General features: G+C 45.2%; 1 protein-coding gene across 1 annotated transcript; it reads right to left on the bottom strand.

Annotated features, from left to right (window-relative positions):
• Positions 1-2178: 2178 nt before the first annotated feature.
• LOC129587932 (homeobox protein DLX-1-like) lies at positions 2179-8115 on the bottom strand. Its single transcript, XM_055481907.1, has 3 exons — positions 7179-8115; positions 5856-6040; positions 2179-3196 (listed from the first exon to the last, which is right to left on the bottom strand). The coding sequence occupies exons 1-3, from the start codon at positions 7468-7470 to the stop codon at positions 2615-2617; spliced, it is 1059 nt and encodes a 352-aa protein (XP_055337882.1). The 5' UTR covers positions 7471-8115; the 3' UTR covers positions 2179-2614.
• Positions 8116-18400: the final 10285 nt, after the last annotated feature.

Genomic DNA, 18400 nt, shown 5'->3' with positions numbered 1-18400 from the left:
GCTTTCCCCGTCTGGACACCTCCGCACCGGGCAGTCAGATGGCTGTCCGCTGCACCCGCGGAGACGGCGCGGGCGCCGGCATTCTTCGTTGCGTGCGTCGCGACGCCCCCAAATGTTTTGCCTACACGAAGGGGTTACACCAAAGCCAATAGACTAATACTATTGGCTTTGGTTACACGCTGCATTCCTCCTCCGCCCGCTGCAGCCGATCTTATACATGTACACCCGGGGCGCTGTCGCCCTCTACCGTTACACCATACAGCCGCCCCCCGCGGGACGCTATTGTCGCGGACACAATGCCGACGCGCAGACGCGCATAATCCGCAACAAAAGTACGACGACACAGACGCATTATACCCTATAGTGCTCCGGCTGATCGTGCGCCCACCATAATCTCCTCATTACAACCGGCATTTATTTTACGACGGCGTAATGAACTTGACTTTTCGCTTTCCCTCGTCCACCGATCGCTCATATCAACCGCTAAAGAAGAGAGTGTTTTTCTTGAAAAGTATAGATGCCGGTTAAATGGGCGAATGAGCGGGTACGATGTGATAATGATCGGGTAGCCCGTTTTCCATTACCACGGCCGGCAAAGATGTAGCGCTGTAATTACTGCGCGGAAAAGTGTAGAGTAGCGGCACACGGGCGCTAACGAGAGATACGAACGGTGCCGACAATCGGGCACTTAACGAGCCGATCTGCGCGGCAGATTGCTGATCCGATCGGAGATCAGCCGATGATCGCTGATTCGAGATGTGATGTGCACTATCATCCGCATTGCATCGGGATCAGTCCAGTCGCACCTGATCAAATGAAGGTTATACACCGAGTGGATGACCGGGTTGTGTGCCTAAAGGGCAGCTTCGTTAAGCGGCTTGTTGATGGCGATTATGGTGATTATTATCCAACCGGCGCGTTATTGTCTATCGAGAATCGAGATCAGCTGAAACGGCTGTTTGATTCGGGAAAATAACCAATCGATTACTGTATCGAAACGGCACTGCTTGTTAGAGATCTCCTAAACACAGCTTGCAGCGTTAAACATCCAAATTACATTCGTAATCCGCTACTGGATAATAATAATTATAACCCACATTATTTACAAAAGCGAAAATAAAACGTTCGAATAAAATATTAACAAAATCAACAAAAATCATTGATACTAGATTCAAATAAAATAAAAATATAAAATAGTGTAGCAATATTCACTAATACACGAAAACAGAAAAATCGAATAAAATTCAAATAAAATCAACGAAAGTAATTCATATTACATTCAAACAAAATATAAATAAAATAGTAAAGTGACCTTGATAAAATTTATTTAAAATAGAAATTAATAAATTCAAAATATGTGCTTGAAAAAAAGAAAACACAATGTGTTTTTCACAGCACAATCGACGCCGCTGACGTCGTTGTGTGCTACATGATTTTCCCGGAACGTGTTGCCAGTGCGAAGGATAAAACGGAAGCCGGTGCAGAGGGATGACGGCAGCCGGATGTGAAATAGCCGGGGAATTGCGGGATTGCCACTCCGGCGTCCATGCGTGCGTGCTGCAACGGCGCTCTGTGCTGCTGCACCGCGACCGGTTGAGTGATTCCGGCGTTTCCTGAGCCAGTCTCCACTACCGTGCGCTACAGCGCTGTATAAAACTGCCTCTGACCCGGCCGCGTCGCAGCGCGTAATTAGTGGAAGCGCGCCGAGGTCATGCGCTTTTTCTCATTGAGCGTGCAGTGTGTGTATAGTGTAGCCATTGCTATTCAGTATTGTATCAGCCGGCGCTATGAACGAGCGCTCATGCGCGACCTCACCCGGCTGCTGGAGTTCTCATGCCAAAAAAACACAGCACACACACAATTCACGTCAAGCGTGGCTGTGGCGTCGTATCTATACAGCCAGAACGGACTGCTTGTCTACTCATGCGAAGTGTATGCGCTGCAGAACGGATGTGCGTATTCTTCACAAATGTTTATATATACACCGGCATTCAGTGGAATTTAAAAAAGGGTATTTTTATTCCGTCGACGAAAACCGGACAAACCGTATTTCTAAGCTTATACTGTCTCTGTTCGTTTACACACGCAATGCATATATAAATTTGTATATTAAATATGTATAAATGAAAATACATATGCGACTAAAAACGGAAAGCAAACAAACCATATTTTTCGAGTATTATGTTGTCGTGAGATTGCATTCTCCGTTCGTCTACAAGTATGGCATATAATTTTTTATATATGCGGCCAAAAACCGAACAAATACTGCCACTCTACAGCCGCGCACAGCACACGGCCCAAAGGTCACTGGTGGTTAACAGCGCGCCATGCAGTGGGAGAAACAGACAGAGACGTGGCACACCGAATCGTTGAATGCATTGGGAATTTGAATTTCGTTTATTGTACAACAGAAAGAAAAAGAGAGATTAAGAGTTTTTCCCGGCATTTTAATTTCGCCGGGGTGCACGCGTGTACTAAGGTGTGGAGGCTTGGCCAGCGGGGGGAGCGCGAGTGCCGGGGGGAGGAGATCAGAATCGGGGGTGGGGTATTCGGGGAGTCTGAGAATGTCGCATCCGAGGAACCAATTTGGCCAATAATTCGCTGCCGGGTGACGTCACTGCGGAGCGGCCGCTTTAACAATTAATTGGGCCATTTGGCCTGGTGGCCGATATTCTCCGAGGGATACCAGTACTGCTGGTGGTGCGCCGCCGCATGGTGGTGGGCCGGATGCTGGTGGGGGTGGTGGTGGTGTTGGGGGCCGCCGCCCAGGAAGGGCGGGTAGCCGGGGGCGGGCATGTTGATCTGGTTGGTCATGCCGAACTGCGAGGGCTTCGTGTCGCCCCCACCCCCGCCCATCCCCACCTCCCAGGGCTGCATGGGCGGGGTGTAGGGGTGCGCCGGGGGACTGCAGGCCAGGCTGCCGTTGGTGCTCTCGGGGCCTCCTGCTGCTGTTGCTGCTGCATGACGGCGCAGGACAGCGGCGCCGTCTGGATGACGCTGGCGTTGACCGGGGAGCAGTTGCCGGGGGAGGGTGTCGCCCGGTGTGATCGCCGCCCAGCGGGCTCCCCGGGTCGTCCGACTCCGGCGTCCGCTCATTGACGAAGTTCTTCCCGCCTGGACCGGCCGCTCCGCCGCCTGGTTTACCTTTGCCCTGTTTCTTGTCCTTTGAGCGCCGGTTCTGGAACCATATTTTCACCTGCAGATATGCATACATCAAACCGTGACCTTTAGAAAATTTTCTGCTTATAATTACATACCAAAACTATATTAAACTGTTTTAATTTTACTTCGTATTTCGCTGTATTTATTATTTTATTCCGAAATTTATTTACATGGTGACCTTTAATAACTGTTTTGCTCAAAAATCATGATTGTAGGCTTAGCATGTTTCTTAAATTGTATTAATCAGTTAACCGGATATCGTCTGCTGATATTTGTTAACCCTTTTCAAAATAAATTTAATTTTAGTTTGGATTATTTCATCTATGGCCCCCTTTTTCGGCTTATTTAGTACAAGCGCGATTCATTAATAAATTTTATTGCCTGTAGTATTTGTTTGGCCTTTCCAACGTGTCCCACTTATTAAATATTTACGTAACAAATTTCTACAGTAGTGCAGCGCAAAAGGCCAGCCAGCGCGTTGTTGTGCTGTACAATGCGGCGCAGCGGGCCCATTGCGTGCCGGTGGTGGTGCTGGGCGCTTTGAGTGGTGCATTTTGCATCAATTATTGCGCGATAATATTTGATATGGGCACGCAGGGAATCCAGGACAGGGATTCCGTCGAGTGTCGTGTACACAGTGTACACTCTCGGGCAGACATTGTGCCACGGGGAAGCCCCTTCGCGCCTGCCAAACCCCGGCTCATAATGGTGAATTAAGAGGATTTATGACAGCTGTAAACCTGTTCTCTCCCCGGCCACACTGCACACACACTCTCCGGCCTACGCAGCTCGTGCCAACAACCCGACTTTTCCAATCATGCCTCCACACTTTTAGCCACGGCTTTGCAACTTTACACGCTACCATGCCATTTATACAAGCCGCCGATTTACATATGGATATACAAATAATAATAAAAAAATTAATAGCTCTTTATCGATGTTAATTCTCCACACGTATTTAATACTTAGTTAATATCTTCTTCCATAATCATTTGCTGACGAAAGAGCTGGCTTATTTATAGCAATTTTTTTTATTTAGCAAAGTAAGCCTATTTTTATTTAGGAAAGTAAGCCGATTACCAATGAATTTTACTAAGAAATTATACTTAAAACGATGCTAATTAAAATCTGTTATAAATGTTAAGGAGATGATACGTAAATAAAATACTCTGAGAAACGGTGAATAATCCTTCATGTTTGTATATTAATATATGGCTGATAATGCGGTGTGCTGACAGGTGAAATGTGGCGCCGTATGTGGCACGCCGATCGCGGATAATACAGGTTAGCCGTTTTTGATGAACATGGTCAAGATGGCCGGTGCGGATAATGCGGAAAACACTGGTAACACGGCATGAGAAAACATGAGCCAATCTCTACAGATGTGCTGTTGCTGGCAGTGATTGATGTGTTGGGCCATTAGGTCTGGCGAAACAGCAGTGGCGCTCGTGATTGGAAAATACGCTCAGCGACATGACACTGTCACTGCTGCGTTTGCAGAGCCAGCATACGCACGACACTAGCCACTGCGAGCAGATATAAGCAGCGCTGACGGATTACGTAAGGCATTAGGCCAATTAATTGATTACGGGCCGGTGTTGAACACACGGCCGCATAATATCCGCAGCATCCCGCGAGATTCGGAATCTGCTTAGCCATTACACTGGCCGTGTGGTTGGCGGTGGTAATGAGTCCCGCGAGACGCGCATTAACACCACCGGCTAATGCGCGCCATGGATCATTCCCGCGCCGGGATTTTAATGACTTTTACCCGCAACTTCAAACGCGCAAGCATTCTTCACTCGTCTGACATCACACCGTTATTTACCGGCGGATTGTGCTTATGGGAAAAAAAATTTGCGTTGACTGTTGTCTTACATATCATTGATAATTACCGGCTAATTTGCCCATCAATAAAAACGGCGAATGTCACTCTAATTTCGCGTTATGTTTTTCTCCAGAGAAAAACCGGCTTTCATCGGCTTAAAATTCGAGCCATAACCTAACCATAATTTTAGTAAATCCACAAGTATTAATGAAGAAAGTTCGCTTTAAAACAATTTTACTTAACGGCGAAATAATGTAATAAAATATGATATGCGATTAGATTGATGATGAACCGCAAACTGCCGTTAATACGCCATAAAGCTATTACCTAAGAATAATTTTAGTAAATGCACAAGTGTTATTGAAGGAAGCTTTCAAGCTAGTTTGCTCAGCGGTAAAATGAATGCATAAAATATACAGTACGGGAATAAATTTTATTTAAATCGCAAATCCGAGCGTTATCTGCCGTTAATACGCCATAAATTTCGGGAATAATAATTCCGGCATAATTCCGCAGTGAACGAGTGGATGTAAATCAGAACCCGGATGCATGTATGAAAGCTTGCGTGATTGGAACAGGGTCAATCTGACACTCATAGCCTGCCACGACAATGGCGCTGAAAGGTGCCACTGCACAGACACTCAACGCAGCAGCTGACCAGCGGATGGGAGCGGTGCAGTTGAGGACACGCAAGGCTTACTCAACTAACGAGAGCCCACTCCACATATCGCCCCTTAACATAGCGCACACGACGACCGGCCGGTTCGGTGTGTTGCGTGACACGATAGCAACCCCGGTGATTAATTGCTGCGGCGGGCTGGGAATTTTCTAGATTTTCTCTAATAATTCGGGGAACGAGACTTACTTGGGTCTGGGTCAGTCCCAGGGAGGCGGCCAGTTCGGCCCGCTCCGGCAGGGCCAGGTAGTGGGTGCGGGTGAAGCGTTTGTTCAGCTGCTGCAGCTGCAGACTGCTGTAGATGGTGCGCGGCTTGCGCATCTTCTTGCCCTTTCCGTTGCGCATTATCGTCGTCTCCTCCAGCGGCTTTTCGCCTGCCAATATCAAGCACAATCATCACTCTTCCACCACACATATTTTATTATTAACCTACACTTCTTAAACCTCATATAATTAATTATTAAAATAATCCACAATTAATAGCATAATAAATAGATAAAATAATCTGCAAAAATTAGGGAAAAATCGCAGAATAAATAGCTTTTAAGTAAAATCGCGCCGGTGTCTTGGCCTTTTTCTTCGCAAAGCACTTCTCTTTTAAAACTAATCAACTTCTCGACAAAATCTCATCGGCGCATCGGACAGATTGAAAACCGCCCCTGTGTGATGCATTCTTGACACATTACTGCCGCGGCAAGCGGCACTGGACGCTGCCGCGAATGCAATTGACTGTGAATAAAAGGACAACCTGCGGGGAATTAGCTTTAACCGCTTTCCACTCGGTATTATCCTACTACATCGTCCCATCCTCATTAATCCGCATCGCTAATCAAAACACACGCATAATTGTCGCGTACACCGGAACGGGCGCGCGCGCACACTGTATATCTACCGTGGCAATTAAGGTCACCGTCTGACACATTCTCCACACACTGGCGCAACACCCCGCAATTGTACTTGTCAGGGCGCCCGCGTAACCAACCGCTCATTAGACCCATCACGGCGCCCAATGTAAACATCATCAAGCGTAATTTAACTGAAATGTATCCAAGTTTTAAAGTACGCGCGCACACACCCGACGGTGACCTTGTAATCAGCGCTAATTAAATGCTATAACAGCCCGGCCGTGCGCGATGATAGCCCTGATAATGTTTTGTTGGAAAGTGGTTGGTAGTTAAACGGCAATCCTGTCAGCTAACAAATCACCCAGCACCGACGCGAGATTAAACATAATTACAATAATTACGTGTGTAGAGTCAGTGCAATTACGGTGGTCCGCGTGCTTAAGTGTTTTTAATGATGGCTAAACGACGATGCTGTCTCGGTTGGTACTTGGTACTTATCGGGCGACCCATATAAAGCACCCCGGTGAAAAACACAAACACTGACTAAACGGTTTCTGATGAATAATTAACTAGACATTAATAACGTAATCGGCAGATTAATGCACCGAAGACGTAAGAAATCGGATTAGTGACAGGAAAATTTATTTTTTTATACACGTTGACGTACCGTCGGCCGGCGGACTGGGACACGCGGAGGAGTAGAGATTCAGTCCGGTGAAGGCGTTCTGCGCGGCCGCGGCCGACTGCCCGTAGTTCTGATGGGAGAGATGGTGTCCGGCGTACGGGTAGCCGGAGAAGGGCCGTGCCGAATTGACGGCCTGGGCCGCTGCAGAAAACACAGCGTCATGCGCGGAGGGATGCGGGCCAGACATGCTGGTGCCGCCGCCCATCGCGGCGTAGCCTGTACTGCGGATGTTGGGGTAGGCCGCCGCCATCCCGTAGTTATGTTGGATCTCCATGCAACCACCACGCGGGCGCTGCTTTAAAAAAGCGGAGATCGCGTGCCGCGCCAAGTAATAATTACGATGACGTCACTCGACGGGGCCCAGGGAGGCTAATGGCTTAATCGCCGTATTAAAACTCTCTCTCAACAACGCCGCAATTATCCTAATTAAAGTGGCCAGCGTCGCGGCTGGGATTCGTGTAGCGTATCCACTTAAAACACCACCACCAATTATGGACGATTAATAAAACACCAGCGACTTTTCTCGTCAGTCGTTGAAAAATTCAATTGGCGCAATAATCTTGTGGAGAACAGTGTAATTCCGTGAATCGTGCGTTTGATGGGCATGCAGAATGGCATACACGCATACACACTATACAAGTCGCAGTCAAGAAGCTCGCGCCTGCCAATACACGACGCTGGCTGGTGAATAACTGATTAGACGAAGAGAAATTGCAGTTGACGTTAAATGCAGTTAAGTATAGGACATGCTGACTGCCTATCGATTGGCTGACTGCTGACTATGCACTACTCATACGGAGATATGCTACAGGCGCAAATGCCGCGCCAACGAACGCGTCTTCAATACACACAACACAGAGAGAAGGGTTCCACGCTGTCAACGGCGCATCATTGGACCAATTCCGATGCAGGGATGCGCGGTAAGAAGGCAGTAATTGCCCGATGGAGCAGCGAGATAGCACCCAGCGCATCCCTTGATTACTCCGCTGACGACAGTCCACAGGGCGTTAGCTCCGCCCCCCGTGTACCATCAGCCGCGCGCGGATTGGCTGCAGCGTTTCTTCAGCGTTATGGATCCACCGTGCTCAGTGCAATTATTACACCGTCTTACACACGGTCACCGCTGATTACCGCCGAAATCTCGTCTAATTTATGTTTTTACCGGGAGATTTTTTTTAATGGAGAAATTGCCGCTGTACGGTAATTAGGCGCATTAGGTGGGTGGATTAATTAAATCAATTTGTACCGGGTTTTGTCCCGGTGTGTGTGGAGATGTTGTTCACTTGTTCCCGGTAGGAGAGAGGGCGGGTGCGTGGATATTGTTCGATGCGGCTGAATAGAGCGAAGCATTGTGTGTGTGCAGTGGAGTAGCGAATAGCCGCGGTAGAAAAGGTACAGCACTCAAAAGGGATCAAGACTCCTCGCTTTCTTTTCAACGCCAATGAACTGCCGAGGAGTTGATCAACACGCTATTGTCGCCGGTGTGTGTGTTGTTCTGTCCTCATTATTCTTGTTCAGATCAACAAAAGCGGGCGGTCGCCGCTCGCAGGCAGGAAAAGCGTAATACCGTCTCTATAATTTTAATGACGCTTTTTGTAAATTCTTGATACGCTTTTTTAAATTCTTGCTACGCTTTTTTAAATTTCTGCGTACGCTTTTTATAAGCGTGATGGGTCGAAGCAGGGAAATAAAATGTACGGTAGCCGGAATGCGACAGCGATCGCGGCAGGGAAGCCCACTCATTACTGACCGGTGTCCGGCGCATTTACATGCTCAGGTTTTGACGCTTTTATATACAGACATGTCTATACGCTTGTGTAGCGTAATAAGCATACGGGATCCGGTTGGCGCGGCCGGATGATTATCGGTGGTGTTACGGGCACTGATGACTACTCCGCTATCGCATCTCCCCATCTCTCGCTACCTGTCCATCCTGTCTGCTGATGATGGCGGATATTTAATGGCCTGCCGAGCACAGCACAAAAGACCAGCCGAGACGCTCGGCGCCGCTCACTCATAAAATCCCCACAATAGACACGGTCACAATGCCGACAACGCTACAATCACCGTAGAGATAATTATCTGTCCCGTAACACAGGCGATGCAATATTAACGGTCCAGTCGAAAATTAACTGGCATGAACCTGTGCAACGCGCGCCACAATGCACACACAATTTGTCCAGCAAATAATATTGTCATACAAGTCTATTACAGCAACTATTTGTGCAGCGCAATAAATAATCGTTTTTATTCAACTGAAAATTCGAAACTGAATAGTCTGAAAAATCGATTAAGGAAAAGAAATTCATACCGATGTGAACTACAGCACGCCACGCCACTATTCACGGGTAACGAGAACAACATAACGCAATTCACGCAAAATAATCTGTTATAAAATTAACATAAAAAAATATAAATAATAAAAATCCAGCATTTGTATTATTAAGTTGTTATTAAATAAAATCATCTAGACATTTGCAGCTTTACTGTATTATTTCAATAATTTACTGTCTTATTAGAATATGTATCGTTTTTGAAAATAAATCTGAACAACTTTGAACCAGTTTCAATGAGGGAAATGGTTGCAAAATCCCTTTAGAAGAGCCCTTGACATTTGAGCGGAGATGCTGCAACGGGGAATACTAATTGTGGACGTAATGTTTAGCGTATCAATGAAAGGCTCATTTGATTATTGTATGACTATGGAGCGAATGAATGCCCGTGCGGCCTAATGAGGGAAGCGTCCTAAAGCGGCCACTTGAGGTCGCTGATTGTGCCGATTAGCTGTGTGTGGAGTGGAGACAAAGCCGAGAGGGACAAGAGCGCGCCGTACGTACCACAGCTGAGCGTATACAGTGGCCATTCGATGATCCGATTAGCGTCTGATTATCATTTGATATTCAGGCTTCAAGTGTCAACTCTCCAATCCTTGTATTATATACACAGTGTCCGTGACACTAATGACCGTGTCGCTCTTATCGCCTCTTATGTATTTATTATATATATATGCAAATTGCATGACCTTATCGCTTGTACGATTAACTAAGCACCGGTTTAACCACTGTGGAGAAAAATGTTCCAGCGTCAGCAGTGGAAATGCCGGTGCATGTTGATGCCGGAAAAAAGCCGCACGACCGGAAACTCGTGCCGGCCGGGGCGGACTGCATCAGCGCGCTGTCGAGGCATTTTCATTCTCTCTCTCTTTCTCGCGTATAGTCGCTCTTTCTCTCTTTCTCTCTCGCTCGACAACAACAAAAATAATCGCTCATGCGTACCACGTAAAATAGGTTGCTTGACAAGATGTTTTATGGCTAAACTCCGCGCTTGACTTGGCGCAGGACGACACATTCATGCTACCGCGCACTATTGATCCGCTATCATAAGGCCTTGCTTTCTCTCTGTACAGAGGTAAGCTTCAACGTGCAACGCACTTCAAACAACACACCCCGAAATTGCCTGCGTTTTTAGCTTTTTTTCGGTAGACGCGGCAAAGTCAGTAGCTAGGAGAATGGTTGGTCTAGTTATTTTTATTCCGTTCTGCTGTTTTGCTGTTTGTAAAAATGCTCCAGTTTTCATGACCTACTTTCTGGTGGAAATTATGAATAAACCAGAAGCTCGCTGCATTTAAACAAGCCGTGATCACACTAAATTTTAAAAATACATTTCAATATAATTTTAAAAATATATTTTAAATATCGTATAGAACGTTTTCTATTTAAAATATACGTGTATTTTTATATTTTTAAAAACCTTTTTAATAAGGCTGCTGGTTTATACTAAGGACCTTTTATTTGCATTTTTTAAAAATTATAAAAATGTCTACGACTGGGAAGAGCATAATTAAAATCTGTGCCCTTTGACGTCGACCTCTGCAGCCTGGTAAATCGCACAATTTTAAAAGCCGCCGATTGCCTGCGTTGTCAACGGTCGCGGCTGGGCGAGCGCGGCTGCGGCGCGGCGCGGCGTCTTGCCGCAAGGTCACCGCCCAGGTACGGCGGGAAGGGAAGTGCCACAATAAGGGGAACAATGGCACAATAGGGCGGCGTTCCACTCGGCCGGGCGCGGCCCGGCCGCTAATGGACTGCCGGGGCCATTGTGCGCCGGGGCCGCCTTGACAGCTCCCGCAACTGACCAGCCGACCGCGTCATCGACACTAATCAACTCCGCTGAATACCCTCAATAAAAGTCACAGTTCATTTTCCCAGCGCAGGGCGTACGGCACAGATCACGGGGAAAATTAGAAGACGAATAACTTTACGTCCCGAAAAGGCCAACAGCGGGCGCCGGGTGATTTTCAGTTTTATTTATTTTTATAATTTAAAGAAACTGTCGAAAACCATTTATAAATAGGCGCCGGTTAAATTTATTTTTTTTGCAATTTAAAAAAATATTTACGAAATTGTCGAAAGCATTTTATAAAATCAAAAAATAATCGCGGCCAGTTGAATCTAATTTTTCAGTGTGTTTTTAGAAAATTCAACAAAAAATATTCTTGTTTGCAAAAAGCGAATACTGTTAATAACAATTAACGGGCGCCGGTTACGTTGATTTATTTTTATGGAGTAAGAATATTGCATAAAAGTGTTAAAAATATTTGCAAAAAAAATCAGTATAATGTTTTGATAAATCTGTTAATATTTACCAAAAATTGTTTAGGTTTACAGAATATTAACACCGGGCGCCGGTTAATTTTTCCACGTTGGATATGTTTTTGTCTAAAGATTATGTCTGAAAGTGTCAAAACGAATTTGCAAATAAAGTCAATCGCCGGATTGATATGGTTTCTTGATAAATTATTTTCCTAATCAATTACTAAACAATTGTTCAGCCGGAGTTAAATGTGCTGAGAAATCGGTGTTCTTGACAAGGAAACGACATCCATCAATAACTGTCAGAATGTTCGAAAAACGCCGCCCGCGGGCATTTTCATATCTACAGCAAAACGGCCCAGGCTCTCTTCGCGAGTTTTGTCTTTGGCGTTTCGACCCCATTTCCCTCACGGTTTCCCTGGTGAAAAACGGTTGCAGTTCCGCTGCAAGTATTTGTCGAGAAAACTGTAACAAACGCGGCAGTCGCGGCGCGACAGAATATTTCGTATATATATGAAAGCGCCGCGAGGCAGCGTCGCATTTTCTCTCTAGTCTGTATCACGCAGCAGGGGCATCTGTCATATTTTGTCACAATTGACGAAGCCACTGTTCTTAATGATAGGAATTCCGCTGCTGGCTGAAAACACAGAGAAATATATATTTTTTGCCCGACGCCGATAAAATCCGACACTGTGATGACGAGTGAAAAATGAGCCGCGGTTAATGGCGGCGTGCTGCGTATATATACGCGTATATATATAACTATCCATTGCCGGGGTCATTATTAAATTAACTCGTCGTCACCCTCCGCTTGATTGAGCGAATAATTTCATATAATTTCCATCGCACTGTGTGTTGCTCAACAAAATGTTAACAAGATAATTTCCCGTAATTCGGCTATGGAGATGTTTGCCAGCGTTTAAACGTTAAACGGTGTGTATTTTGCCGGTTTCAACAGCAGCTGCGGCCGGCTGACGTAGCGCTTTAAATTAGCCCTGGTTAGTGATGAGCCCGGGTGATTGTCTTAGGGCGGTAAGCCGGGTAATTTCGGCGACGGGATTCCGCGGACGGGACGCCGGGGGATCCGCCCCGCGCGCCCCCACCTTGGAAGAACAATGCGCCGGTGCGCGCCAGATGATCAGCGAGCTGTCTAATCAGTGATTAATATTAGCTGCACGGCCTGCACCTAGCTGCTATTATATGCGCTGCACCGGCACACCGGGAAGATTGCGCTGATGATTTGAATGCCCATTGCGTGACACAATGACAATAACGAAATTTATTGTAGTAGTATAGTATAGAAAAAAATATAAAATAAAAAATAAAAAATATAGAAAAATATACGTATATACTAAAAAAATGATGTCACCCGTAATTTTGTTTCTATCCTATGTTCACTCCAATAACCCAATAAAGTACGAGTACGTATATATATATATATATATTTCAAGTATAGTTTGAAAGAAATTTAACAAATTAAGTACTATGTTTATAGCGTAATTAATGTTTTATATTTTTTAGATTTCTATGATTTACATATTTATTTTCGTAGGTAGTGCTCCTTTAATTAGCTGTTTAAATATTTTCAAACATTATTGGACAAGTAAAAAAGTTTTTGTACGTGATAAAAACATACATCTATTAATTTATAGGTAGAGAAAAAAATGTTTATGTTTATGGGCTCTTTAATTGCAGTATTTACTTTTTCGCTTTAGACTATCGTTGGACAACAGATTATCTGCCACTGTTCTACAATTTTTTCATGCAACAACTACCGTCGCAAATCGTTAGAGTACGACGCTATATTGCGCAGCTAATTAAAACTTGAAAATTATCGTGGAAATTTAAAAAAAAATGTCGAAGATATTATGTGCGCCATATATTTGGTATAATAAGGCTGCTGCTGTTTTATATGATTAACATTAGTCTACCTGACGATAACGCGGCTTAATACCGGCGATTAGCTGATTTATGCGGTTAAATCGCTGATCGCTGATCAGTGGAGCTTAGCAATCTGTTAGGAATTAATGTCCCAATTGATGATGATGGAGGGAATAATTCAGTGCTGATTATGAAGGGCTAACATGATCGCTGTCAAACACACAATGTTATATAGATATGATATTCTCCTGGCGTATAAATAACCCCGACCGGGCCGCTTTTGTGATGCAACCCGCTGGGTGGATTACTGCGATTGTAGACGCCGTAAGTGTATATGTACATAAGCGTATAGAAGTTCCGTCATGTGGAAGCATCCTGTTGTGGAAACATGGGCCACGGCGGACTGCGCCGGGACAATGCTAATTAAGCCCGTCATCCGCTGTAGATCAGCGCGTACGGGTAGTTATTGCGCCGGGTACCGCGGCCACCGTGTCGGCCGCCGGAAGTGCCGACATTTGCGTGCCGCGGAATTGTTCCCGGTGGCAATTAGGGCCGGCCTGTATTTCCGCCGGGCCGGATATCGGGAGTCCCAGCGGAACACGCAGAATGCCCCCGGCATGCCGCTGTTTTTACAGGCTGAGCTGCGTGGTGTTATGGCAAAAGGGCAATGAACAGTAAAAATCGAAATATACAACAACCAATGACGAAAAAATAATTCTCTTTAAAACTGCAGCAAAAGATCTGATTCACATTAAGTCTCGTTTAAAGAAAATAATTTTTGCATGAACGGTTTCCGAGAAAATAATTTAAGCAGAATTTATTTACTTGCTTACAACCCGATGCTTGTTGGTTTTTTTAAAAATATTTATATGGACATTTGTACGTTGTATATTCAAATTTCCTGTTATACGAGTATGTAGATATTGCTTGGATAGTGTAAACTGTACAAGCGCTATCGCTCTGTCCTTTCCCTCGCCCTGATTTCAGTGTTGTAGGCATTTACGGGAATACACGTTGTACTGGGGGAATATTCTCGTCAATAGGGAAATGCAGACCACCGGGTGGCCCATTGCAAGGGGAAGCCGTTCTCGTGCCTTGTGCGCGTCCATCGGAAACGGAAACGCCGTGTGCGGTCCGGGCAGGATATAATGCCGGCAAATGGGAATTTGATTGGGAATATTGCAGCCGGCACGTGGACGGGATCGGAAGCGGTGCAGCGGCCGGTCGCCAGCGGCCATCGTGACCCGCTGGATTCCCTCTCTACGTCCCGTAACGGAACGGGATCGCCGGCAATTACCGGGCCATTCTCACGCCGAGTGGCCCCGGCTTCCGCCGCGGATGCCCCGGCCACCCCTGCCGGGATATCGTGTTCATCCCGTCGGCAACACACAACCCGGGAATGGCATATCGTGGAAATAATTGAGATTTGATTTTGAGAAATAATGAAAATAATAAAAATAATTAAAATAATTTTAGAAAGTTTTAATAATATTAACGATAGTTTAAATAATTTTTAATAATATTTAATAATATTAATTTTTCATAATATTAATGATAGTAATAATGATAATATATTGATGATAATATTAATGATATTAATTTTTAATAAAATTAATGATAGTTTAAATAATTTTTAATTAAAATAATTAATTTGAAAATAATTAAAATAATTATAGTTAAAGAAAAATTAATGTTTTTCGGATAATGCGGTGTATTACGGATGAGTGATGCGTTGATCGAGTGAGATTAATGCCGTCGATGAAAGATTATACCGGTTAGCCAGTCATCACTGTTTAACGTTAATATACAAAATGCCGGTTACCATACATCCGATCGCTTAACCATCAGCAGTGCGATGCGGCATAATGTGTGTTATTTTGTAGTTAACGGTAATTAATAATTGTAGTGCGAAGCGTATAGGCTCGCTGCGTAATTGCACTTAATAAGCGGCTATTACTTTAAACACGCGAAATTGTACGTATCTCTACCTACAGTGTACATGTACAGGTGCGTGTTAAACTATCCAATCTCGTTGGGTAAAATGTCGTTTTGTATTACTACAAGTCAAATTTACCGTGGATAATTCCTTGTAAAATATTAATTAAAGATGAATACACCCGCTTAAAACCAAAATATTACGCACACTTATTTATTTCGAAATTATAAAAGGTTCACACGTACACACGTATCCGTACATACTTTCACCGCATAAAGCATAATGTTAAAAGTTATTGATTTAAAGAAATTCAAAATAAAAACGCTGCAGCAAAAAAAGATGACCTTTTACTTGCCTTAAATCATATTTAAAATTTTCAAAATTTTCTTTTTATTTTTATTATTAGTGTGTGTAGACAGCATAGTTATTAGTCGAGAATGTAATCAGGGCTTCTCGGCGTATGCACACACGTTAAATAATCTAATATATGAAATTTAATTAAACGATAAAGAGAAAAAACCGCAGACACATCTAAATATGACCTTATCAAAGATGAAACAATGTGAATAAGGAAACAATTCAAAATAAAATCAGTGCAACAGGAAATGATGACCTTTCTTTCGGCCATAATTAGCACGATTGGAAAACATGACAAGAGAGTGCATTAGCAGCCGGTGGACGACAATAGCCGCCTGCGTAACGCATTATCGTCATTGTACGGCGGATACAATAGCCGGGCATGTGCGGAGCATGTCCTTTCCTGCAACTACACGAAGAAGCGCATCACCGGTACATCCGCACATCCGGTGGCTGTCGCGCACTCTTCCCTGCCCGTGGCGCTTACCACAGCAGCGCCGGGGCACTGGCAGCCAGCGCGTAATTGCCGCGCTTGACTGCCTGTGCATTGTGCGGGATAATGAGAGCAATTTTCCTCACAGGAGGCTGGCTCACTGGCCGCCTCAGACTGCTGCTGCTCCACTCTGCCCAACAACGCATACACCCTACACACTGCACAAACAACATGCACAGATTACATTGAAGCGGCACACATCGCGCTACTATATAATCAGCGCCTGATTGTAACGGCGTCTTGTGTCAACCGAGTGGACACAGACTTGTCTTCTAAGTCGTATGGACAGCTCAGAGAGAAGGAGAAAATTACCGGCTTTCCCGGGACATGGCGACAGATAATTGGTATCTTTGGTGAGCTAGATCGTTCGCTTTCTTTCCCTGCGCGGACGATTCATTAGGAGGATGAGCGCAGTTGTGCGGAGAATGAGAGCGAGGGAATGCGGGAATCTCTCTCTCGACGACGCCGCTCCACCCTTATGCCTACTTAGAAGCAGCATCCATACGGATGCACTGCCGGCTTGACATCTCCCTTAGCGCCGACATGTACACACAGATGCCACTTTCAACCGGCAGCAAAACAAGCACGATGACCTTTACTATAACTGCCTCATTAGGCTGGAATATTTTCATCGCCCTGAACCGTCTCCACCACAATCAAAAAGCGTTTATTACGTATTTATACGCTTTTATGCAACTAGAGTTAAATAAATAGTAAGGGAGAGCTTCTCTAGGTTTTTCCGTTAACTTAGATAAAACATCTGTACTATGTTGACCCGGCAAACTATGGAAAAATATGCCTCGATTAAAAAACAACATACAGCCTGTTTTTTTTAGACAAGAAACATTAAAACGTTTTTAAGCTTGACGCGGTATAGTCTGTGAGAGCCGCACGCAACACACTGAACCGCGAACGACACGCTGGGTCTGTCAGGCGATGAATGGGGGGTCGGTGGCGCAGTACAGGCTTCCGGTGATGGGCGGCCGTGTTTCCTGTTGATGGTCGCCAGCGCGACAACACGTGTGTAATAGAATAACCGGTGCGAGCACGTACCTTGGAAGATATTCCACAGACTCTGCCGGTCTTCGCTGGCCATGGCTGCTGACCGTCACACCCCGGTACACCCACTCTGCCGGCGTCGTATACCGCCGTATCTGCACTGCTGACGTCACCGTTGATGCACCACAATGAAAAGCGTAATAACCGTAATATAAATGAAGCGTATAGGGATCACAAAAAATCCGTTTTATGTTTTGCCGTTACGTCGTATATCCAGAGGCACTGAAAAAGCCGAACCGTACTCAAACTAGAAACTGATAGGACGACAGTAGATTAACGATTAAAAAAGTGTGGAAGAACTTTTCAGTCGAGTGAAGCCGAAATGTTGGATGCGGGGAAAAATAGTTTGGCGAACTGATCGACCGGCATTTGGCAACTGTGTGTGTGTGACGACTACTATTGCATGTATGTGTGTTTATCGGATCTTTCTTTCCTCTGTCGCGCGCGCTGTCGTCGAATCGGATCTCGGCTGCAGCGCTGAGCAATTGGCGTTTGCGGGGCAATTTAACTGCGGCGGATAATCATAATTTGTGTATAATCATCGGGTGGAAAATAGCTCCGCTCATTTAAACGCTGCGACTGCTGCGCTGTGTATATTACTTTTGCCTTGGTGTAATCGCTCGGCACATGTAAAGAGGACAATTTTACATAATTTCTCCGTCTCCCCTCCACTCTGCACTCGGCAACGGACTCGGCAGACAGCGGTACGCGGGCAATTATGCGCTGCTTTAGTGCTCGGCTGTTCTCCGTTCTAGTTGCGCGTGTGGAGCTCGACGACGGAGGATGCCGCATACGGGCCAGCGGATAATCATCATCATTATGGCACTGCCGCTGTTTCGGTCAGAATACACACACAGAGAGTACTGGTGGCATTTGGGTATGCCTGATT

Source organism: Paramacrobiotus metropolitanus, unplaced genomic scaffold (genome assembly GCF_019649055.1).
Source record: "Paramacrobiotus metropolitanus isolate TYO unplaced genomic scaffold, Prichtersi_v1.0 Parri_scaffold0000027, whole genome shotgun sequence".
Taxonomy (NCBI): Eukaryota; Metazoa; Tardigrada; class Eutardigrada; order Parachela; family Macrobiotidae; genus Paramacrobiotus; species Paramacrobiotus metropolitanus.
Note: the sequence above shows the minus strand (reverse complement) of the source record. Positions and strands in the feature narration are given on the sequence as shown.